The following is a 17,960-nucleotide window of genomic DNA, read 5'->3' on the forward strand; positions in this document are numbered from 1 at the left end:
AAATACGAGGTGGTAAGGGGAGTCTGGAAAGGGGTCATGGTACCAGGATTAACTTTCGCTAATTCGGTTCTGTGCATGAAGCCAGAGACCAAGCGGGCCTGGAAGTAAATCAGAGGGCGGTAGGCAGATTGGCCCTAGGGGCCCACAGCAAAACTATAAATGAAGCGGTACAAGGGGATATGGGCTGGTCGTCTTTCGAGACGAGGGAGGTGCAGAGCAAGATAAAGTTTGAGGAGCGACTTCGTGACATGGAGGACGAAAAATGGGCCGCGAGGGTGTTTAAGTACCTGTATATGAGGAGCGTGGACACGCAGTGGAGACGGAGGACCAGACAGCTAACCAAGCGGTACGGAAAGTCGGTAGGGGAAAGCGGGGTTTACACAACAGTTAAAAAGCAGGTAAAGGCAGCAGAGACGATGAAGTGGGCACAGAGAATGGAAGCAAAAAAAACCCTGGAGACTTATAGGGCAGAGAAACGGGAAATTAAGAAGGAGGGATTCTATGACAATACAAGAGGCAGTACTTTGCTCTTCGAGGCACGAGCAGGGTGCCTGAGAACCCGGGCATACACGGGTAGCTACAGGCAGCAGGATGAAACGTGTGCATGCTGCGGCAGTGAACGGGAAACTACATATTGTCAGGAGCTGCCCAGAGGTACGGCCACCGCGGGGTGAGGGTGAGGGGGAAACGACGCTGGCGGAGGCTTTGGGACTTGGGGCGAGGGGGCACCTCAACTTCAAGGCCATAGAGGTGACGAAGAGGCGACTGGAGTGGTGGTGGAGGAAAAGTAGGGAAGGGATGGGTACGTAGGCGGAGTAATCGGATGAGAATTTCGAACAGCGGGGGGAGAAAAAAGGGGGATGGTAGCGATGAGTTCAAAACAGAAAAGAGGGAGAGATGGGAGGGAGGAAGCAAATCTATAGGTTAGCTGGGAGTAGGGCAAGTAAAAGTAAACGTAATAAAACAGGCAAGTCGGTTGCTGACAACCGATTCCCCGATTCAAAAGGAAAGCCACTAATCATCACCATCATCATCAACGCTGGCTTTGGCTCAGCCACCAGGATTCCCTTTTCCCTGGACACGTGGCTAAGTTACACACAGCCGGGGCGTGGGTTGTTCCAACCCACATGAGCTTGGGGTCCGCGGTGTCGCCACTACCGTCACCTTGAATAGACAAGGTGCCCCTGCGGGGATTTCTCTCATTGATGCAATGCTTGAATTATACTGGCACCCACAACCACATGCATCGTATCACATTATTGTCATTTTTAAATGCATTACAATAAAGCTTTTTACTCTTTCCCGTGAAGTCAGAGACACTAAATTGTAACAAAAATATGTCAGTGTCACGCATCCAAGCCGCTACCATAAGAACAATGCTCTGACCAGCCAATGCAGCGCACCCATATGTAAACAAGGTGTAAGTATATCAGTGAGGAGAAACCTGCTGCTACCTATATTCCACATTCCCTGCCAACTCTCAGACAACCGAAGCTCACAGCTCTTGCAAACTTTGCATGCCATTCATGCAAAAGTGAAGTACTTATACACACATTCACACACCGTCTCTGTCTGACCGTAGCCCTCCCTGATTTCCAGTCCTGTCAGCCGGCGCCACTGTGCGAAAACCTCCGGGTTCTGAAACAGAACAAACTCTTAAGAAAGCAGGAAAAAAAAAGTCCCAATAATGAAAGTGCAGGAACATCACAGTGGACCCGCCGCGGTGGCTCAGTGGCTAAGGCGGCGCGCTGCTGAGCACGAGGTTGCGGGTTCGATTCCCGGCCGCGGCGGCCGCTTTTCTGATGGAGGCGAAAAGCAAAAACGCCCGTGTGTACGAGATTTGGCGCACGTTAAAGATCCCCAGGTGGTCAAAATTAATCCGGCGCCCTCCACTACGGCGCGCCTCATCGTCTTAGTTGCGTCGGCGCGTTAAACCCCACAATCAATCAATCAACATCACAGTGGACTAATAAATGCAATGATAAAGAGATGCAGTGCCTAATTGCACAGTAGCTATTTGTCAAAGCCCTGTTCAGCTAATATGTGCTACCAATTCCTAATTTGTGCACAGCCATATTACTGTATTTATTCAAATATAAGTCGAGGTGTTATATATATATATATATATATATATATATATATATATATATATATATATATATATATACGGTTGAAGAAGAAAAGTTGCCCCAATGGTCCAGAAGAAATATCAGAAAGTAGAGATAGACGCACGTCTCAAAAAACAAAAACAAAAATGTTTACTAACGTTTCGACTGGAGGACCAGTCTTCATCGGGATGCACCTCTGCTTTTATATATATATATATATATATATATATATATATATATATATGGCAATTATTTTGACTCTCCAAACTGCACCCTCGCCTTATCATTGAATAAATACGGTAATCACCTATTTAATTAGTCATCTTAATTAGTTGACCCAATTAGCTAAGTCATCTACTATAACTCGCTTTAGCTTGTTACAGGCATCCAGCGGCGCCTGTAACGGGATTGCATGCGCTTTTGTTTACTGTACGATAGGTGTGGACGTGGGCACCAAGGACATTCAATGTCGACTTTGCGAAGAGACATTTCACCTTATCAAACGGCTGATTCTCAGTGCAAACATGCAACATTCTCCACATTTTCGCACTGCCTGCCAACTCTCACGTGAATCCCCGCTCACCCACCAGTGGTTCCCCTCCAGATATGCAGTCATTGAGACATTTAAACTGGTACAGGGAGGGATCCTCTCGCAGCAGAGAGCGGTACACAGTCGGCGGCGCACACAGCTTGGTGATGGGGTAATCCCGAAGAACCTGCACAAGATGAAAGGATGGCTCATTTCGGACCGCTCTAAAGCGGGCGTTGTAAGGTAACGCCAAACGCAACACTACATTGAGTTCATGACACTCGACGTGCCATAATCAGCGGAAGCACGACTCACGCATGTTCGCAAAAAGCACGCCGAAACTGAGTGTGAAGTTGCTTAGTAAGTAGAGAAAAAGGCAAACTACTAAACACGAACCAGGAAACATGCGTTAGTTCACACACAAACTGCACGGTCTCCTTCCAAGTAAAATGGAACCCTGATAATACAACTTTCAAGGGACTGCTGGAAAGCGCCGCATGACCGATCGGGGCACGGGCAAATGCTGGCCTAGTAGCCGGTCTCACGTGACAGGTGCATTGTGGCGTAAATTTGCATTCTGGCGTAAATTGCAAACCCCTAACTGAAATCTAAAGTTTCGAAAAATAAAAGGCCTATTTTGCGCACCTTTCCCCTTCGTGCGGTGTCTACGCTGGACTGCCAGCCATGCACCACGTGCTACGCGACCCCCGTGCCGTCCAGCACTATTTATAGCCCGCCAGCCCCTGTGCCTAGTGCGCGAGAGATAAGGCCGGCATGGTCGAGCAAACTGAGAGGGGAACGGCAAGAGTGTGAAACTGCCAAGGCCGACCAAAATGAACGATTTTCCAAAGAGGCGATGGGAAAAAGGCGGCAAAGAAAGGAGCGGAGCAACAACTCAGCCTTGAAAGACACCCATAAGCAGAGCACAGAGAGAGAGAGAGAGAATAAACTTTATTTTGAGGAATACCAGTGATTATGCGTCATGAAAGCGATGCTGGTGGTTAGATCGCGTTGATGGCTGTCAGCGTGAACTTATCAGCGACCTCGGCAGCCCTGGCTACCAAGCGGGCCTATAGGTCCGGGTCCTAGCTGCGCAGTGCGGCCTCCCACCGTTCCTTGGAGTGTATTTCGGGAAAAGTGTTTTTTAGGCAAGCCTAGACGATGTGGGATTTCTTGGCATGACCGCCACGTAAGCAGCAGGCCGAAGTGGGGTACAGAGCTGGGTGGAAGTGCGTCAGGACGGCGGGATTAGGAAAGGTGCCTGTCTGAAGAAGTCGCCACAAGTGAGCCTTAGAATTGTCTAAAGTTTTGTCCGCCGGAGGATAAGTCAAGCGGGAGAGGCGGTAGGGAGAGAGAGCGTCGTGAACGGAAGAAACTTGAAGCGAGAGGGTGAAGAAAGCGGGTGTTCAGTCATCGCCATGGGGTTTGCATCATATGTTTTTTCGCGGTACACCACTTACCTGCACGCGTGTTGCCGTTCTGCAGCCGCGTGGGGCTGTCAAAGGTTTACTCTTGCTCGCCAGTACCCACCTGGTGGCTTGCATCTTTTCAGTAAGTACCTAGTCTGGCCCACATGTGGACCTTCGCAAATCAAGCAGCGTCAAACGGGGGTTAAGAATAAAGAAAGGTTGGGACAACGCGGCGAAGTGGTGTAAAAGATGGGGGAAACGACGGTTTATCCCCGTCGAGGTCCATCGTATGAAGCGGACCGTGTGCACCCAAGCATTGTTCAATCAGGGTTTTGAATGCATTGCTTCTACGGAGAGTTTGCCCTAACAGCGCGCTGATTCGCCATAAGAAGCGGGTCGTCGTAAGACTCAGGGACGTATCAGCAGGGTTCCACTGTAGGTCGAATTTTCTCAGTTGCAATAGCACAGGTTAGTAATGGCATTTACAAAGAATGCCTCAACTGTGGTGTTACTAATGCAGAAAGCATTTGAAAGAAAGCAAGAAAGCCCGTGGTGGCGACGTCTGTAGCAGCAAAGTGGCTCCTAAACCAACGTGACCGCGAAATTCCATGCTGCATGTTTCGCATCAACGAAACACAAAGGACTGCGCTGCTAAGCAATGACTGGGCATGCACAGAGCCATGTGGAAAGCAGATGTTCGACAACTGACGACAGCCACGGGTGCGCGGCCTCGCTCAATGGCGCAGCAGTCACCAGCAAGCCAGGTCACTCTGTGCAATGTATAGTTTCAGTAATACTGTCCAAATGACTCTGGTCTACAGTCAACATGCTAGCGCAGAAACTCTAGAGAAATTTGCAAGAGCAGAAGCTTGGGTGAGTTGTAGAAAGCACGAACTAACGACAGGAACTAGAGAAGAAAGCAAAGGCAATACGCAGTGCTTTGTGTCGTCTTCGTTTTATTCTCTTGTCCCCATTAATTGTTAGGTTCGCGCTTTCCATCACCATGAGCTAAAGAAATAAGCCACACCAATTCGAATGCAAACTTCTGAAACATAGCCCGCAGCAATACTTGAAGAAGTCCTCTCGTACTACAGCTTTTGCACTGGAAAGCCATAAGGGTGAAGGAAATAAAGTTATCACAACTTACAGCTAACGTTGCGGTCGGCAGGAACTTGGGCATCTCAGCCTGGAAGACACAGGCACCCACAAGCCATGCAGGTAAAGTACCGTACGCGGTTTTGGCCCAACCTGTGTCCGCCATGCACCAGAAGACGTCACGCGCCATAAGGTTCTGAAAGTGGCTGCATCGAGAGACAAACAGGCGTGCGCAACCTTTAACGGAGGCCTATTAGACTGTCCCCTATTGTTCGAAGCGAGTGCAATTCAGTTCCTCAATTTATCAGTGCAGTGACTTACAGTTCTGCCTCACAGTCCTGCCTTTTCCAGTGATCAGTCAAGTGTATCAATGGTATTTTACGTCCTAAAGAGAAGCCTAGCTGGTTTTTGAAGTAGTAGCACAGCTTTTCGAATTGCACAGCTGCATTTGAAACTTGTTCAACCTTGGACATTCTGCTCTGGCAAGTTTTATGGCCCAATTGTAGTTATCACTTGTCGAACGCAGGAAGTTATCTTGTTATATCTATGTAGTCGTCTCAACTGTACAATTTTATGTGAAGTTTGTGACAGAGAAGTGCACACAGCAAACATCAGCGGCAGCCTAGCAGAGCGTATTTAGATGAGGAGGAAGACGATGCGAGGTGTGTGGCTTTAGGAGGCTGCTAAACTTGCATTTACAGTTGTATAACTACAGAATATTTTCAATAAAAACTGTAGTTGTCAACAGTTCCCTATTGTGTGACATATCCCTAACTCTATGCTGCAAATCCCCGTGAAAATAGAAATTAAATGAAAATTAAAAATAGAAAATCATAATTTCCAGCTTCATTTCTGACTAGGTTTATAGATTCTAGCTGGAATCGACAGCTTCTGACTAGAAAAAATCTTTGTCTAGCTAGAGACGATTATTGCCAGCTTGCAGGTTTTTTTTTTTCTTCCAGCTGGAAGTAATAGCTGTCAGCCGGAAAAAAATCTCAATCCAGTTAGAAATGAGCTAGAAACAGAATTTCTAGCTAAAAATTCTGCTCATTTCTAGCTAGAAGAAATTTCTGGTTCAATAATCCAGCTAGGAAAAATATTACTTTCAACCGGGAATCAGTCTGCTACAAACTAGCTCAAGTATTTTCCTAGTTGCTCCGTAAATTGCGCGATGGCTGTGGTTTGACTGAGAGTTTTTCACAAGTTCGCCATTTAGACTGGAAGTTTAATCTGGCTGGCCGCAAGATTTGCCACACACTTGCACCTGCTGAACATGAGAAGCTGATAATCGGAAGAAAGTGACAAAGTTGAGATCCAGTGCCAAAAAAAAAGCCCCCCGGTCAGGATAGTGAACCCACAGTGCATTCCCCAAGTCAAGAATGCCAACCAATCGTAAAATCCTTAAATCGTAATGAATGCCAACCAATCGTAAAATTAGGCCTTAAAGGAGCCATGACGAGAAAATACAACTTCGTGTAATTTGAAAGAACTAGTATTCAGTATCTCACTCAGTCCCATTAGAGCCACAAAAGATGTTTTCTTAACGAAAAAAAAGCAAGAAGTATTTAAAAACTTTCAAATTTTGCGCCACAGTGACATGTTATGAGCAAGAATGACGTCATATGGGCCAACAATAAAACATAATTTGCAGTGCGTTAACTGCACGTTAGCATTCAAGTGATGCGGTCAAATGGAACTACAGGCCCCATTACAGACGTCCAGTCATGTGTCGTCACGACAGGTGAGTTAGGCGGCCGCCAATCGCACAAACAAGGTTCCGTGACGTCACAGAAAAGTTGCAGGAAATTGGCTAGAGGGTCGCGACTGCTTCACACGTTTTCTTTAATACAGTAAAACCCCATTACAACAGATCTGCTTACAACAGACATTTGGATACAACATACTGATTTGCAATGGTTGGTTGGTCTTCCTATCTGTACCATTGATTAAACTTCCTTTACTGCAGATTCTGTTACATTCGGATATAACAGACCAGTTTGAAAGGTTAGCAAGTCCACGTTTACATCTCTAAAGTGGACTTTTCAAGTGCAGGCAACCAACCATTCATTTGTTAGGTACGTTTTCAGAGTTTGTGCTTCTACCTCACACTTGTGATCAAACGAAAACAATTTGCAACAAATTGAAAATAATTGTGAATTAGTAGAAGTGAAACTTCTTGCACACACTTGCAGTATGCACAAGTGTGATGTCCTGGCAGTCAAGTGATAGGATTTAGAATTTAAGTGTTATAGTGCAACAGATGAGATGCTTATATATGAAAGTTACCATCATTAAAACCTTATATGAAAGTTACCATCATTAAAACAAAACAACGTTTCTCCAAGCTTAGCAATGAGATCTTTACTTGGATTTCATTTATATTCATGTGAAGACAATGGAAATGCAAGTGTAGGTTGAAGACGTGAAAGAGTAATACGTATTAGTATGAGTGAATCAAAAGTTTGAGAAGGTGCAATACAACAGGAGCCCAGCAAATGTAAGAAGAGTCATGCATGTGATTTAGTGATGTGCTTCACAGTGTCACAAGAGGATGAAACTGCTGAAAAACACAAGTCATGGTTTGTTGGCCTAAAATACCAACCTGTTTAAGTTGTAACTGAATCTTGTGAAATGATCAGCATACTTTTAGTATTGTGTTTGTTTTTAACAGTTGAAAAGTCCAAACTCTTGTTATAACAGACTTCATCCATGATTCCGTAAAAGTCTGTAGTAACGGTACGTGTATTTGGATTGTTCATACTTCTTTTATAGCAGACTGAAATCATGATCACTATCATGGTCTGTTGTAACGAGGTTGTACTGTATCTCCGTTATTTGTTCGAAGATTGCGATGATATTGGTATCATTGTTATCGGGACTAAGCAGTCTTTCTAATAAACCCAACTTGTATTTTGTCTTCATGGCTCCTTTAAGGGAGGGCAAAAGAAATCGAGTAAAAGCTGGCACACAAATGAATTCCCGCCAACTTATTGGAAGTAGTTAAGAGGCCCACCAGGCGGTGGTGAGGTGAGCGAGGCAGTATTGGTGTGCATGTTCCACCATCTTGGGTGGCCCTGACGTGCCACTGGTGAAGAAGACTAGGGCAGGATCGTCCGCTTTTGTCACTTCTCCCTGCATCAACACAGAGACAATGGGGAACTCGAAAGGTCAAGTGATGCGGACAGATAAACTCCTTGTCAGCTACACTATTGTCGAAACATATGCTGACTACAAGATAGATATTTCAGATTTGATCTTTCACATTGTGTGCCAACTGCAGGCAGCATTTAGGTACTAAACCTATTATTTTCAGTCACATACTCATTCATTTGATCAACTTAGGTTCCAAGGGTTAAGGGGGGACATGCATGGCTCCTGAAACAATTTCTTTGAATTTTTAAGTAAACCCTGTGAAACTTACCAGTCTTGCTGCTTTTTTCGTACTCATTTCAAATACGCCATTATTGTTTGGGTCAGTCAATTAGTTTCCAAGATAATTAGAGATAATTAGTCATTTTTGGAAGAACAGTATACAAAACAGTGTTGGGCATAAAACTGTAATATTTATATTTTCAATGCTATGAACCCTGGTGAATGCAATAAGACAATCAGTTTTTTGATGCACTGCTTGGAACTAGTTTTACAGCTCATTAAACTTTGGTGTTTGAAATGGGCATTCAAAATGGTTCCTTGCCACTGGTGCCACCAAAGTTTAATGAGCTGTAAAATTAGTTCCAAGTGGTGCATCAAAAAACTGATTCTCTTATTGCATTCACCAGGGTTCACAGCATTGGAAAATATAAAGATCACAGTTTTATGACTAACACTGTTCTGTCTATTGTTCCTCCAGAAATGACTAATTATCTCTAATTATCTTGGAAACTTATTGGCTGACTCAAAAAAAAATTTGGCACATTTGAAATCCGTAGGAAAAAACAGCAAGACTGGCAAGTTTCGCAGAGTTTACTTCAAAATTAAAAGGAGCTGTTTTAAAGGAGCCATGAAGAGAAAACACAAGTTTGGTTCATTCAAAAGATTGTCTCGTTAGAATCATACTGACACCACTTTTAACGTAAACTTCGCTCAAATAAGCTACATAATTAGGAAAAACGGGAATGGTCATGCGACCCACCAGCTCATTTCCCGCAACAGACCTGTGATGTCACATGGGCTAAGCTCTGCGATTGGTGGAGGCTGGCAGAAGCAGACGCAAATTAGGTAGAGCTTACAAACTAGACGAATGAGCGATTTGCGCTTAAATTTAGGGCACATTCTTTACAAAGCAATAAGAATGATGGAACAAACAGTGGAAGTTACGAAAGCACATGTAAACATAGAAGTATACTGATGCGTTCTGCTGTTCGTACTGCGCACAGCATGCTTTGGTTTAGCTGCACAGCACTATGGGGCTTGGGGTTGTCTCAGACGACACTGGCCGATTGACGCAAGCAACGGTGTCTTACGTGACCCCATTTGTCGAGCGAGCACTGTTTCAGGGAACGAATATTTTCTCCCAGAACAAAAACAAGCCAGGTTTAAATGCGGGCAAAAACAAACCAAACGCTTGCCACGGTATGGTGGCGCCATCTAGGTTACGGAACGTAAAGAAACGCGGGAACAAACCAACACCGCTACAGGGTGGAGACAACCTTTGAACGGTCCCGTGCCGCCGCAATTGGGCCAACAGGCTCAACACGTTATTCTTTTCGTTTCCCACGAGACCTAGCAACGCGAAAAAGACAATATGATTCAAACTTCTTCAGTAAACCGCGTTGCGGCGATAATTTTAGCGCGGTTTTGACACAATGACTTGCTTCGGCGGCGAGCGAGCAACCGAACATGGCGGCGCCAGCGTTACGTGTCTCTACCCTGTACGGCGGATGCGTGAATGAAGGTACTCTAGGCTGCAGAGCGGTCGGTTCCCGTGATGTCACTTGGGACCACGAAAACGCACGATTGAGCGGGAAAATCAAAATTTTAACCTAAATTGTTTAATTTCTCAGTGAATAAAGCACCGTTTGTATCCGGACAAGCGCTGGGGGCACTATAAAACACGAAATCTTTCGAATAAAACCAACTTGCATTTTCTCTTCATGGCTCCTTTAAGAGCAGTGCCCCCCCTTAATTGTGCGTGAAAGCGCCACACATTTTTACATTCTTTTCTTGGTCTTGTGAAATGACATACTGTTTTGCACTACTACAATTCACATCAGCTTGATCAACAAATTTTCAATTTTGACAATCACGTGTTATTACAAGTATTTTCAAATCAGTAAAGTTTAGTAACTTGAGGCTATTGGAAAGTACACACTGTCAAAACTTTATTGTCATTGTTACCATCATAATGAGCAACACATTTGGTATCACACTAACCGCGTCACAACCCACGTTTGTGTTCCATCTATTTATGAACAGCGCTCTTCAAGGTTCTTACGAAAAATACGCCACATACCTCATGCTGCCCGTGGAAGTTCCTGAGAAGGGCGTCAAAATTCTTCCAGTTATTTCTGTGAAAAAAAAAATTATAATTTTTCAAAGAAAGAGTTGAGAACAGTGCATGCCTGTTTGCGCTTTTTTTGTGGCACCCGACTGGAAATAGACCCCTCCACATTGCGTAGAAAAGGAGAAAACTCCCCGGCCTGTGACATATCGAAGGCCACCAAAGAGAACGCCGCGAGCCGCCCCCCTCTCCGGGAGAGAGCGCGCAGCTTTCATCACGCTGTCCGTGGTCGAGTTGAGAGCGAACAATTATGCGCAATTTCTCATCGCGCGTAGTTTCGGTGATGGTGAACACGGATTTTTATGATTGTTGCAGCAGGAGATTGCTGGGACAATAGACCTTACCCCAAAATACATTCCGAACAGTCGATAGTAAGTGCTGCCGGGCCGTTTTAAGACATTAGTAACAAAGTAACATACCCTGCTGACTCCTTGGAGACGATAACTTTGTGCTGCACGCAGTCAAACCCATTGACAACCTGCAATGAAATGTTCGAGCGGTGTCTAACAATTCATGCTGACATTTGAGATGAAACCTGAGCATACTAAGCATACTACTCAGATGGGCTCATGTGCTTCACATTAACTGCGCTCAGCACGCCTACTTGCTCTCGTGGTAATCAATATATAACCTTTTTATTAGGGGAATTGTACCACACATCTCGTTGCAAGACCATGTAAGCATCCTGTGGAAAACGATTATTTAGGCTGCTAGAATCAGCAGATCCCTTCCAGTTGATTGATTTAATTTGATTGTAGGGTTTAACGCGCCGGTGCTACACAGGCGATGAGGAGCGCTGTAGAGGAGGGCTCCGGCTCAATTTTGACCGCCTGAGGATCTTTAACGTGCGCTGAGATCTCGTACACATGGGCGTTTTTGCTTTTCGCCGCCGTCAGAAAAGCGGCCTCCGTGCCTGGGAATCAAACCCACGACCTTGTTCTTCCGTTCCAGCTCACAGCAGAACATCTTTGTTAATGCAGTTAGCCATCTAAGCATCATCATGAAGCAAGACAAGTTTTTTTTTTTAGAAATCAAAATTTGGTGGTAATCTTTACAGTGTCGCAAGAGAAAGAGCTAGTAATGGGTAACATCAAAAATCTTTTTTTGGGGGGGGCCAAATTTTGGGATTCGAAACCCACATCCCCCCTTAAAGGGGCCATGCAGACAAAATAAAAGTTTGTTTTATTCGAAAGATTTAGCGTTCTATAGGGCCCTAAGCGCTCGTTCGGCAGCAAACGATGCTTTATTCACTGATAAATTAAATATTTCAAGTCAAAAGTTCTGTTTATCGCTAAATCGTGTGTTTTCGTGATCTTGACAATGATGTATTGAGAGAAGGGCCTTAAAACTAGCCTGCTGACCAGGGCTGCTCCCATCTCACAGGCACCCACTTGATTATCTTGTTTATCCCCCACTTTCATAGATGGCGCTGCAGTACTGCTGAAGTGCCAGTGTTCGCACTTCGCTTCTGGCCAGACTTCTATACCTGCCGTACTTTTGTTACAGTTCGTACCAATCGTTTCCTAAAACTTAAGGGGGGACGCGGCTTTCAACTTCGGAAAAATGACCAAAACATCGTTTTTTTGAAACCCGCATATTCGGCTTCTATGTTTCCTATTCTGTGCGTCTGCAAAGTTTTTACGCTGAAAAGCGTCGCAAAGTGGCATAAAAAAATACTTTTGTCAGGCGCGGTGACAAACTATCAGCGCAAAAGGGCGAAAAAACGGCAATTTTCGGAGCGCTCTATCTCCGCAACGGTGCCACCGGGCGCGGCCATTTTGATATGGTTAGATCGGCCGCGCGATCGTTTTTCCGGTTCCGCTCGTCTCTTTTATCTTCGTTCATTCACAAACGCACAAACGGCAGAAAAGAAACGACGCACAAACGAAGCTAGAAATAGATGCTGAAGCGCTATTGGTCCTCCGGTCGGGGCGACCCTCCTGATTGGATGTCGCGGGCGCAACGCAAGATGGCGGCCGCCTGAGCTGCGTAGCGAGCGGATTGAGTTCATTTTCGCCGCTTCGCTCGGCCGAGTTTCTGTTCAATCTGTGGTATTTAAAACGGACGTTATCGCGATGGGAATGCCAGAGATAACGAGCCAGATTACGGGAAGTTGTGTGGCTCGAAAGGCGGAGGTCATCGAACGCTTCGTGGTGCGCGTGACTCTACCGTCGCCAGACCCCGGAGGGTGACGCGGTGTGCGCGCTTGCGATAGCGGTTCGTGAAGTGAACTTTTAGTCGGATTTGCGATGTTTACACGCTTAGTTATTGCTGTGTTTTGACTGTGGGCTCGCTAGCCTTGAGAAAGAAACGGTCGACGCGTCAAACGCTGCGGCGCGCACGGCATAGCCGACGCGCATTGGAGCATCACATGACTGGGCAACCAGTTACGATTGAACGCCAGTAGTTGTAATTAATGCCTGCGACGTTAGTTTTAATCTTAAAAGCGACCTGACCAGCCATATCAGGTATAATCAAAGCTCGATATGTCGCGGTAAGCGTGCGCTGCGATGCGCGCGAGCCATATCGCCTTTCTTGCGCAATGTTTCCCGTGCACTTGTAATTTTCATGCAAACAGGTTTGAGTTAGTAATATAGGAATAAAAATATGCTCTCTGCGTTAAAAATGTACGTTACTGTGGCAGCATTTAACAGTGACTTTTTTAGGGAAATTACTGATACCATTGCTCAGGGCATACTGGCTGTGCTGCGAGAAATATTGGATGCCTTGAATGTCAAAAGTAGTAAAAAAAATATGCTCTTGCATTGATGTTGGGAGTTATGCAGAATACTCTACCAAGCTTCAAAGTAGCTCATTTTCAACCTTGTGGTATGCAAACTTTTGGCAATGAACACCTGCACTATGAGTACTAAGTTGGTGTGCCAGGCAAGATAAAACATGAAAAAGAAGCCAAAAATGTTCAAATTTAAGTTAAAAAATGCTTAACTTGTTGCCATGGTGACAACACTGCAAAAGGAGGTTGTCCAGTGCGATACAGCCAACCAACTAACCTACTTTGCATTGAAAGCCCATTGAAACCCATCTCCCCTCCGTTTGGTTTGCAAAGGGGGGTATGTACTCTTCACGGAGGAGCTGAAAATGATGTTTTCTGGAAAGAGAAAGGCTGAAAAGGCACTCCAATTTCAAGGCAAGGCCTTCCAGAAGCCCCATGTTCAAAAGGACATGAAAGGCTACAACCGTGACGACTTTTGATATGTGAAACCTATGTTGCAACTTCGGAAGCCGTTTTCTCAAAACAGTTTTTTTTGCCACCTGTGTCGCTTGTCCCAGGGATTTCTTCGTGACTGCTGGGTCTATTTTGATTCCGTTTCTTGCATTACATTCCTTGATGAACTGTTCAGGTCGTGACACTTTTAGTTTTCCAGATTTGTTTTTTGTGATTTTTTTATTCAAATAATCGTTCACAGTTGACATGCCTGTTGCACATTAACCTCTAAAAAAATGAAAACTAAAAAACATTGTGTTGTAAAAAAAAAATTCTAAAACTGTCACGACCTCGTCCATTCATTTGGGAATGCAAAGCACTTCGAACAAGTTTTCTATCGTGTTTTATAAGCCGCTCAAGCTCGGTACAAGTGGAACAGAAAGAAAATTTCATACATAAAAAAGTTATCAAAATATTAACTTCAAATTTTTCTGGTGTTATCACAGAAGCATTTCCAGTTGCTGTGCCAATTTTCATCAAAATCCACAAAGAAATAAAAAAGTTGATTTTGAAAGCCACGTCCCCCCTTAAGCAACAAATCGACAAACGTGATGACGTAAGCGACTGTGCCGCTTGTGTCAGTTGGTCAGTGTTTTGTTTCAGACAAGTCCAGCACATCTGAAGGCTGAGTTAGCGGTGTCAGCCGGCAAAGTGCCGCACCAACTGCTTCAGTGCTTATGTGTTCGTTCGTAACTTTAATTGTTCACCCACAATTCTTACTGCTATAAAAAGAATACGGCGTGCATTTAGGCTCAAATAGCTCACTCGGCAAGCTAATAAGCCCTGCGTAATTTGCGCTTGCTTTTGCCGGCCTCAGCCAATTGCACAGCAGGACTTATGACATCATAGGTTCTGTTGCGAGAAATGAGCAAGTGGGTCGCATGGCCATTCCCTTCTTTCCTAATTATGTAGCTTATTTGAGTGAAGTGTGCATTAAAAGTGGTGTCAGTATGGCTCTAACGAGGCAACCTTTCGAATGAACCAAACTTGTGTTTTGTCTGCATGGCCAATTTAACAAGCGAATAGGCGATAATTAGGCTGCGACCTCTTCGACAGCAGGCATCTCATTGGGTCCGGCTATGATGCAGTCAGGCTCAAACTTGGACAGCCTGAACTTGATGTCCTTGGCTGTCAGCATGGGAACGCAAGTGGCCAGGAGAATGCCTGCAGTGCAAACACCAGAAAGACCATTTAATCAGCCATCTTTTTTCTCATTGTCATTGAAAAAACCAGATGTTGTAGCTGGTAGACTGCACCATGTTTAGTTGATTGAGTAATGACATTCAAACATCAAAATCTGAACCAAGTGTAGCTGACAATCATTGTGACTTCTGCTGTGGGGAAAAACATGTTTTGTTAGTATGCCTTTAAAATATCTCGTTTTTACACACTTTTTTACAACTCTTATAAACATGTTAGATAAAGTTCTGACGAAACCGGGCAACATATCTACATAAAACTTTATGGAGGACGAAACTACTCAACACAAAACAAGCCCTTGTCTTCCATGAACAGACGTGAAATGTTGGGTTCTGTGACCAGTTAATGAAAGCTTCCACTTTCAGGAACTATAATGATGACAGCTGACGAGTGCAAACTGCGTTTTTTTTTTTTTACGAACAAATCTAGCATGACTGTCCATTTCAGTGGGCAATTTGCACTTCTCAACAGCAGATGAAAGTCTGCCGTATCATGTACACAAAGCTAACGACTCTGTCTGTGCGCACCAATACTCACCACATCTGATAGCGGCCAAGAGTATAAGCCAAAATTCTGGCGTCTTGGGCAAGATCACCATGAGTCGACTGCCCTTTCCCAGCCCAAGATCTCGCTGCAGGAAGCCAGACACCCTGGAATTGTGTGCCCGTATAAAATATGTACACATGCAGCTTCCTCTGACAAAAAGTAAGTCCATGTAGCATAATTATAAGGAGTATGCAGTTACACGGAGTCAATGGCATACGCGGGATTTCGTTTTGGAGGGGGCTGCAACTCAGAAGAAAGGAGGAAAAGTAAAAAAAAAAAACTCAGAACAATAAAAAACTTAGGCATTCATTGGGGGGGGGGGGGGGGCACTGTAGGCGACTGTGTAGTAAATTAATTCTTAATGGCATCGCAAAATGGCTGACCGTGTTGAGATCAGACGTCCAATTTGCGCAGTATCGTTCGGTTGTCACTTGGGAACGAACAATAATGTCCAGTTGTCTTATTTTCTTATTTGGGCAGTAAACCAGGTCAGTGCTTTGTTGTTACAACCCCCCCTCTCCACCCCCCCCCTGCAAACCCGGAAATTTTGCAGGGGGCCACGGCCCCCTTGGCACCCCCTTGCGTACACCAGTGCACAGAGTTACACAGTCAACACTTGTCGACTGAAACATTGTGAACACACAAAATTCAGCTGAATTGAGCAGCAAATTGTATTAACCAAATTCAATCGAAATATGCAGCTTTCCTGAAATTTGGGCAAATTAAGTGGTAAAATCGAATTAATGGCCCGAATCCGAATGAGAGTCCCTTACAAGGTAATCGCGTGAAGCGGTTTTGGCGAGCAATATATGCAACAAACATTGGTGCAGTGGTCGAGTAGTGCGAACCACAACGGGATGATGACATCTTGTGCCAACATATATTACAAATACAATTTGGGTAATGGGTGGCTTACCTTTTTACAGGTTGCTTACCTCTGTGAAAGACAGCTGAGATCATCAAAAGAGAACTTGACGTCTTGTGCACTGCAGCCGGTCTTCTTAGCGAACCAGAAGGCTGGAATGTCATTTCTGCTTCTCTGGATATATATAGTGAAAAATTATACAATGCGCAGCAATTATTAATGCTTGCAACAGCTAGTAAGTCAAATTATTTTGCCGCATCATATATGTGGTCTTTAAGTCGGCTTTCTTCCATTACACACGTGCCTTGCGGTGAAGTATTCTTTACGGGAATTATTTCAATCGGACAGCCTGAAACCGTACCGAAAGAATTGTGCTACACGCATGCAGTCTCGAACCAACAAGCGTAATATAGCAAATATTTTTTAATAATCAAGTTTCCTAAAATATGAATCCAGTTTCTGTTTTATACCAATGTTTTGCCCGAAGACCTCTAACAACCCAGACATAAAATTTTGCATAATTATACGCACCCTCTTTTCAGCGGCCCAGAAGTCGGTGATGTCTCTCGAAAAATTGAACTCAGCCGGAGGGTCATCCAAGACTTCCCAGTAGCCTTCGATGTTACGGTTACTGCAAACAAATAAACCGTTAGGTTGTACTAACAAGACAGCGCGGCCGGCTCCAAAGCAGCGGTTCGAATGATACTTACGCAAGGTGCTTGTGAAGGCGGTGAACAGATCTCACGAGTTCTACCTTTTGAAATCGTATTTTACGCTGTACACCTGCTGAAACCAGTTGGCGGCGAAACAAAAAGCTCGTGGCGTTCATTTTGCAGCACAGAGCTGTTTAACGTTCCCGAGTCATCGTTCCGCTGCTTCTCGCTGTTATCTGCACTTTGTTTACCCTCGGAAAGAGCAAGCTTTATCGGTTGAACACCCATGTAGGCCACAGACGTTTTCTTCTTGTTATTATTACTCCCCCCTTCAAACACCATAGCAAATAAACTATAAATACCAACTTACTACACGTGACAGCTGACGTACGGCCGTAGAAATTTGCACGACGCCGCCAAATCACCGCCGGGCCCAGCGCTACGTCATCGAAACCAAAACTAAAAAAATAAGTGTCTTTGCAGACGCGAAAAAAAAAAAAAAACGTAGGTTCGCATGCTCGCAACGTTTTTTTAATGGTACACACGTAGAGACGCGATTGGTGCGTGCGTCATAACAGCGCCCTGAGGAAACAAAGCCAAAACGGTGTTACAACTTACGATAAGATAAAGCGAGGAAGTGATAATGACGGGGTTGGTTGTAGCACAGAACAGGGAGGATTGTTGTAGTGTTAATCGCAAGAACCGCGATGTCGCCTGCGCAGCGGGTGTTGTGTACAGCATTCCTTTACCCTGTGGCCGAACTTATGTAGGACAAACTGGCCGTCTTATCAGAGAGCATGATTACCCTCCATCATCCCATCTTTCTTCG

The 17,960-nt window shown here is 44.7% G+C and overlaps 1 protein-coding gene across 1 annotated transcript in view; it reads right to left on the bottom strand.

Annotated features, from left to right (window-relative positions):
• LOC144138229 (acyl-coenzyme A synthetase ACSM3, mitochondrial-like) overlaps positions 1 to 17,529 on the bottom strand; it is a 29,215-nt gene extending 11,686 nt beyond the window's left edge. Inside the window, exons 1-11 of the mRNA XM_077670422.1 lie at positions 17,189 to 17,529; positions 17,010 to 17,109; positions 16,549 to 16,652; positions 15,605 to 15,717; positions 14,913 to 15,031; positions 11,061 to 11,119; positions 10,594 to 10,648; positions 8,155 to 8,273; positions 5,194 to 5,347; positions 2,696 to 2,824; positions 1,564 to 1,638 (exon numbers count right to left, since the gene is read on the bottom strand). Coding sequence (XP_077526548.1) covers positions 1,564 to 1,638; positions 2,696 to 2,824; positions 5,194 to 5,347; positions 8,155 to 8,273; positions 10,594 to 10,648; positions 11,061 to 11,119; positions 14,913 to 15,031; positions 15,605 to 15,717; positions 16,549 to 16,652; positions 17,010 to 17,109; positions 17,189 to 17,307 — 1,146 coding nt within the window. The 5' untranslated portion in view covers positions 17,308 to 17,529. The remainder of the gene's footprint in view (positions 1 to 1,563; positions 1,639 to 2,695; positions 2,825 to 5,193; positions 5,348 to 8,154; positions 8,274 to 10,593; positions 10,649 to 11,060; positions 11,120 to 14,912; positions 15,032 to 15,604; positions 15,718 to 16,548; positions 16,653 to 17,009; positions 17,110 to 17,188) is intronic.
• Positions 17,530 to 17,960: the final 431 nt, after the last annotated feature.

The sequence above is a fragment of the Haemaphysalis longicornis genome, unplaced genomic scaffold, assembly GCF_048455015.1.
Source record: "Haemaphysalis longicornis isolate Haplotype H1 unplaced genomic scaffold, Haemaphysalis longicornis Haplotype H1 scaffold_5, whole genome shotgun sequence".
In the NCBI taxonomy this organism is placed as follows: domain Eukaryota; kingdom Metazoa; phylum Arthropoda; class Arachnida; order Ixodida; family Ixodidae; genus Haemaphysalis; species Haemaphysalis longicornis.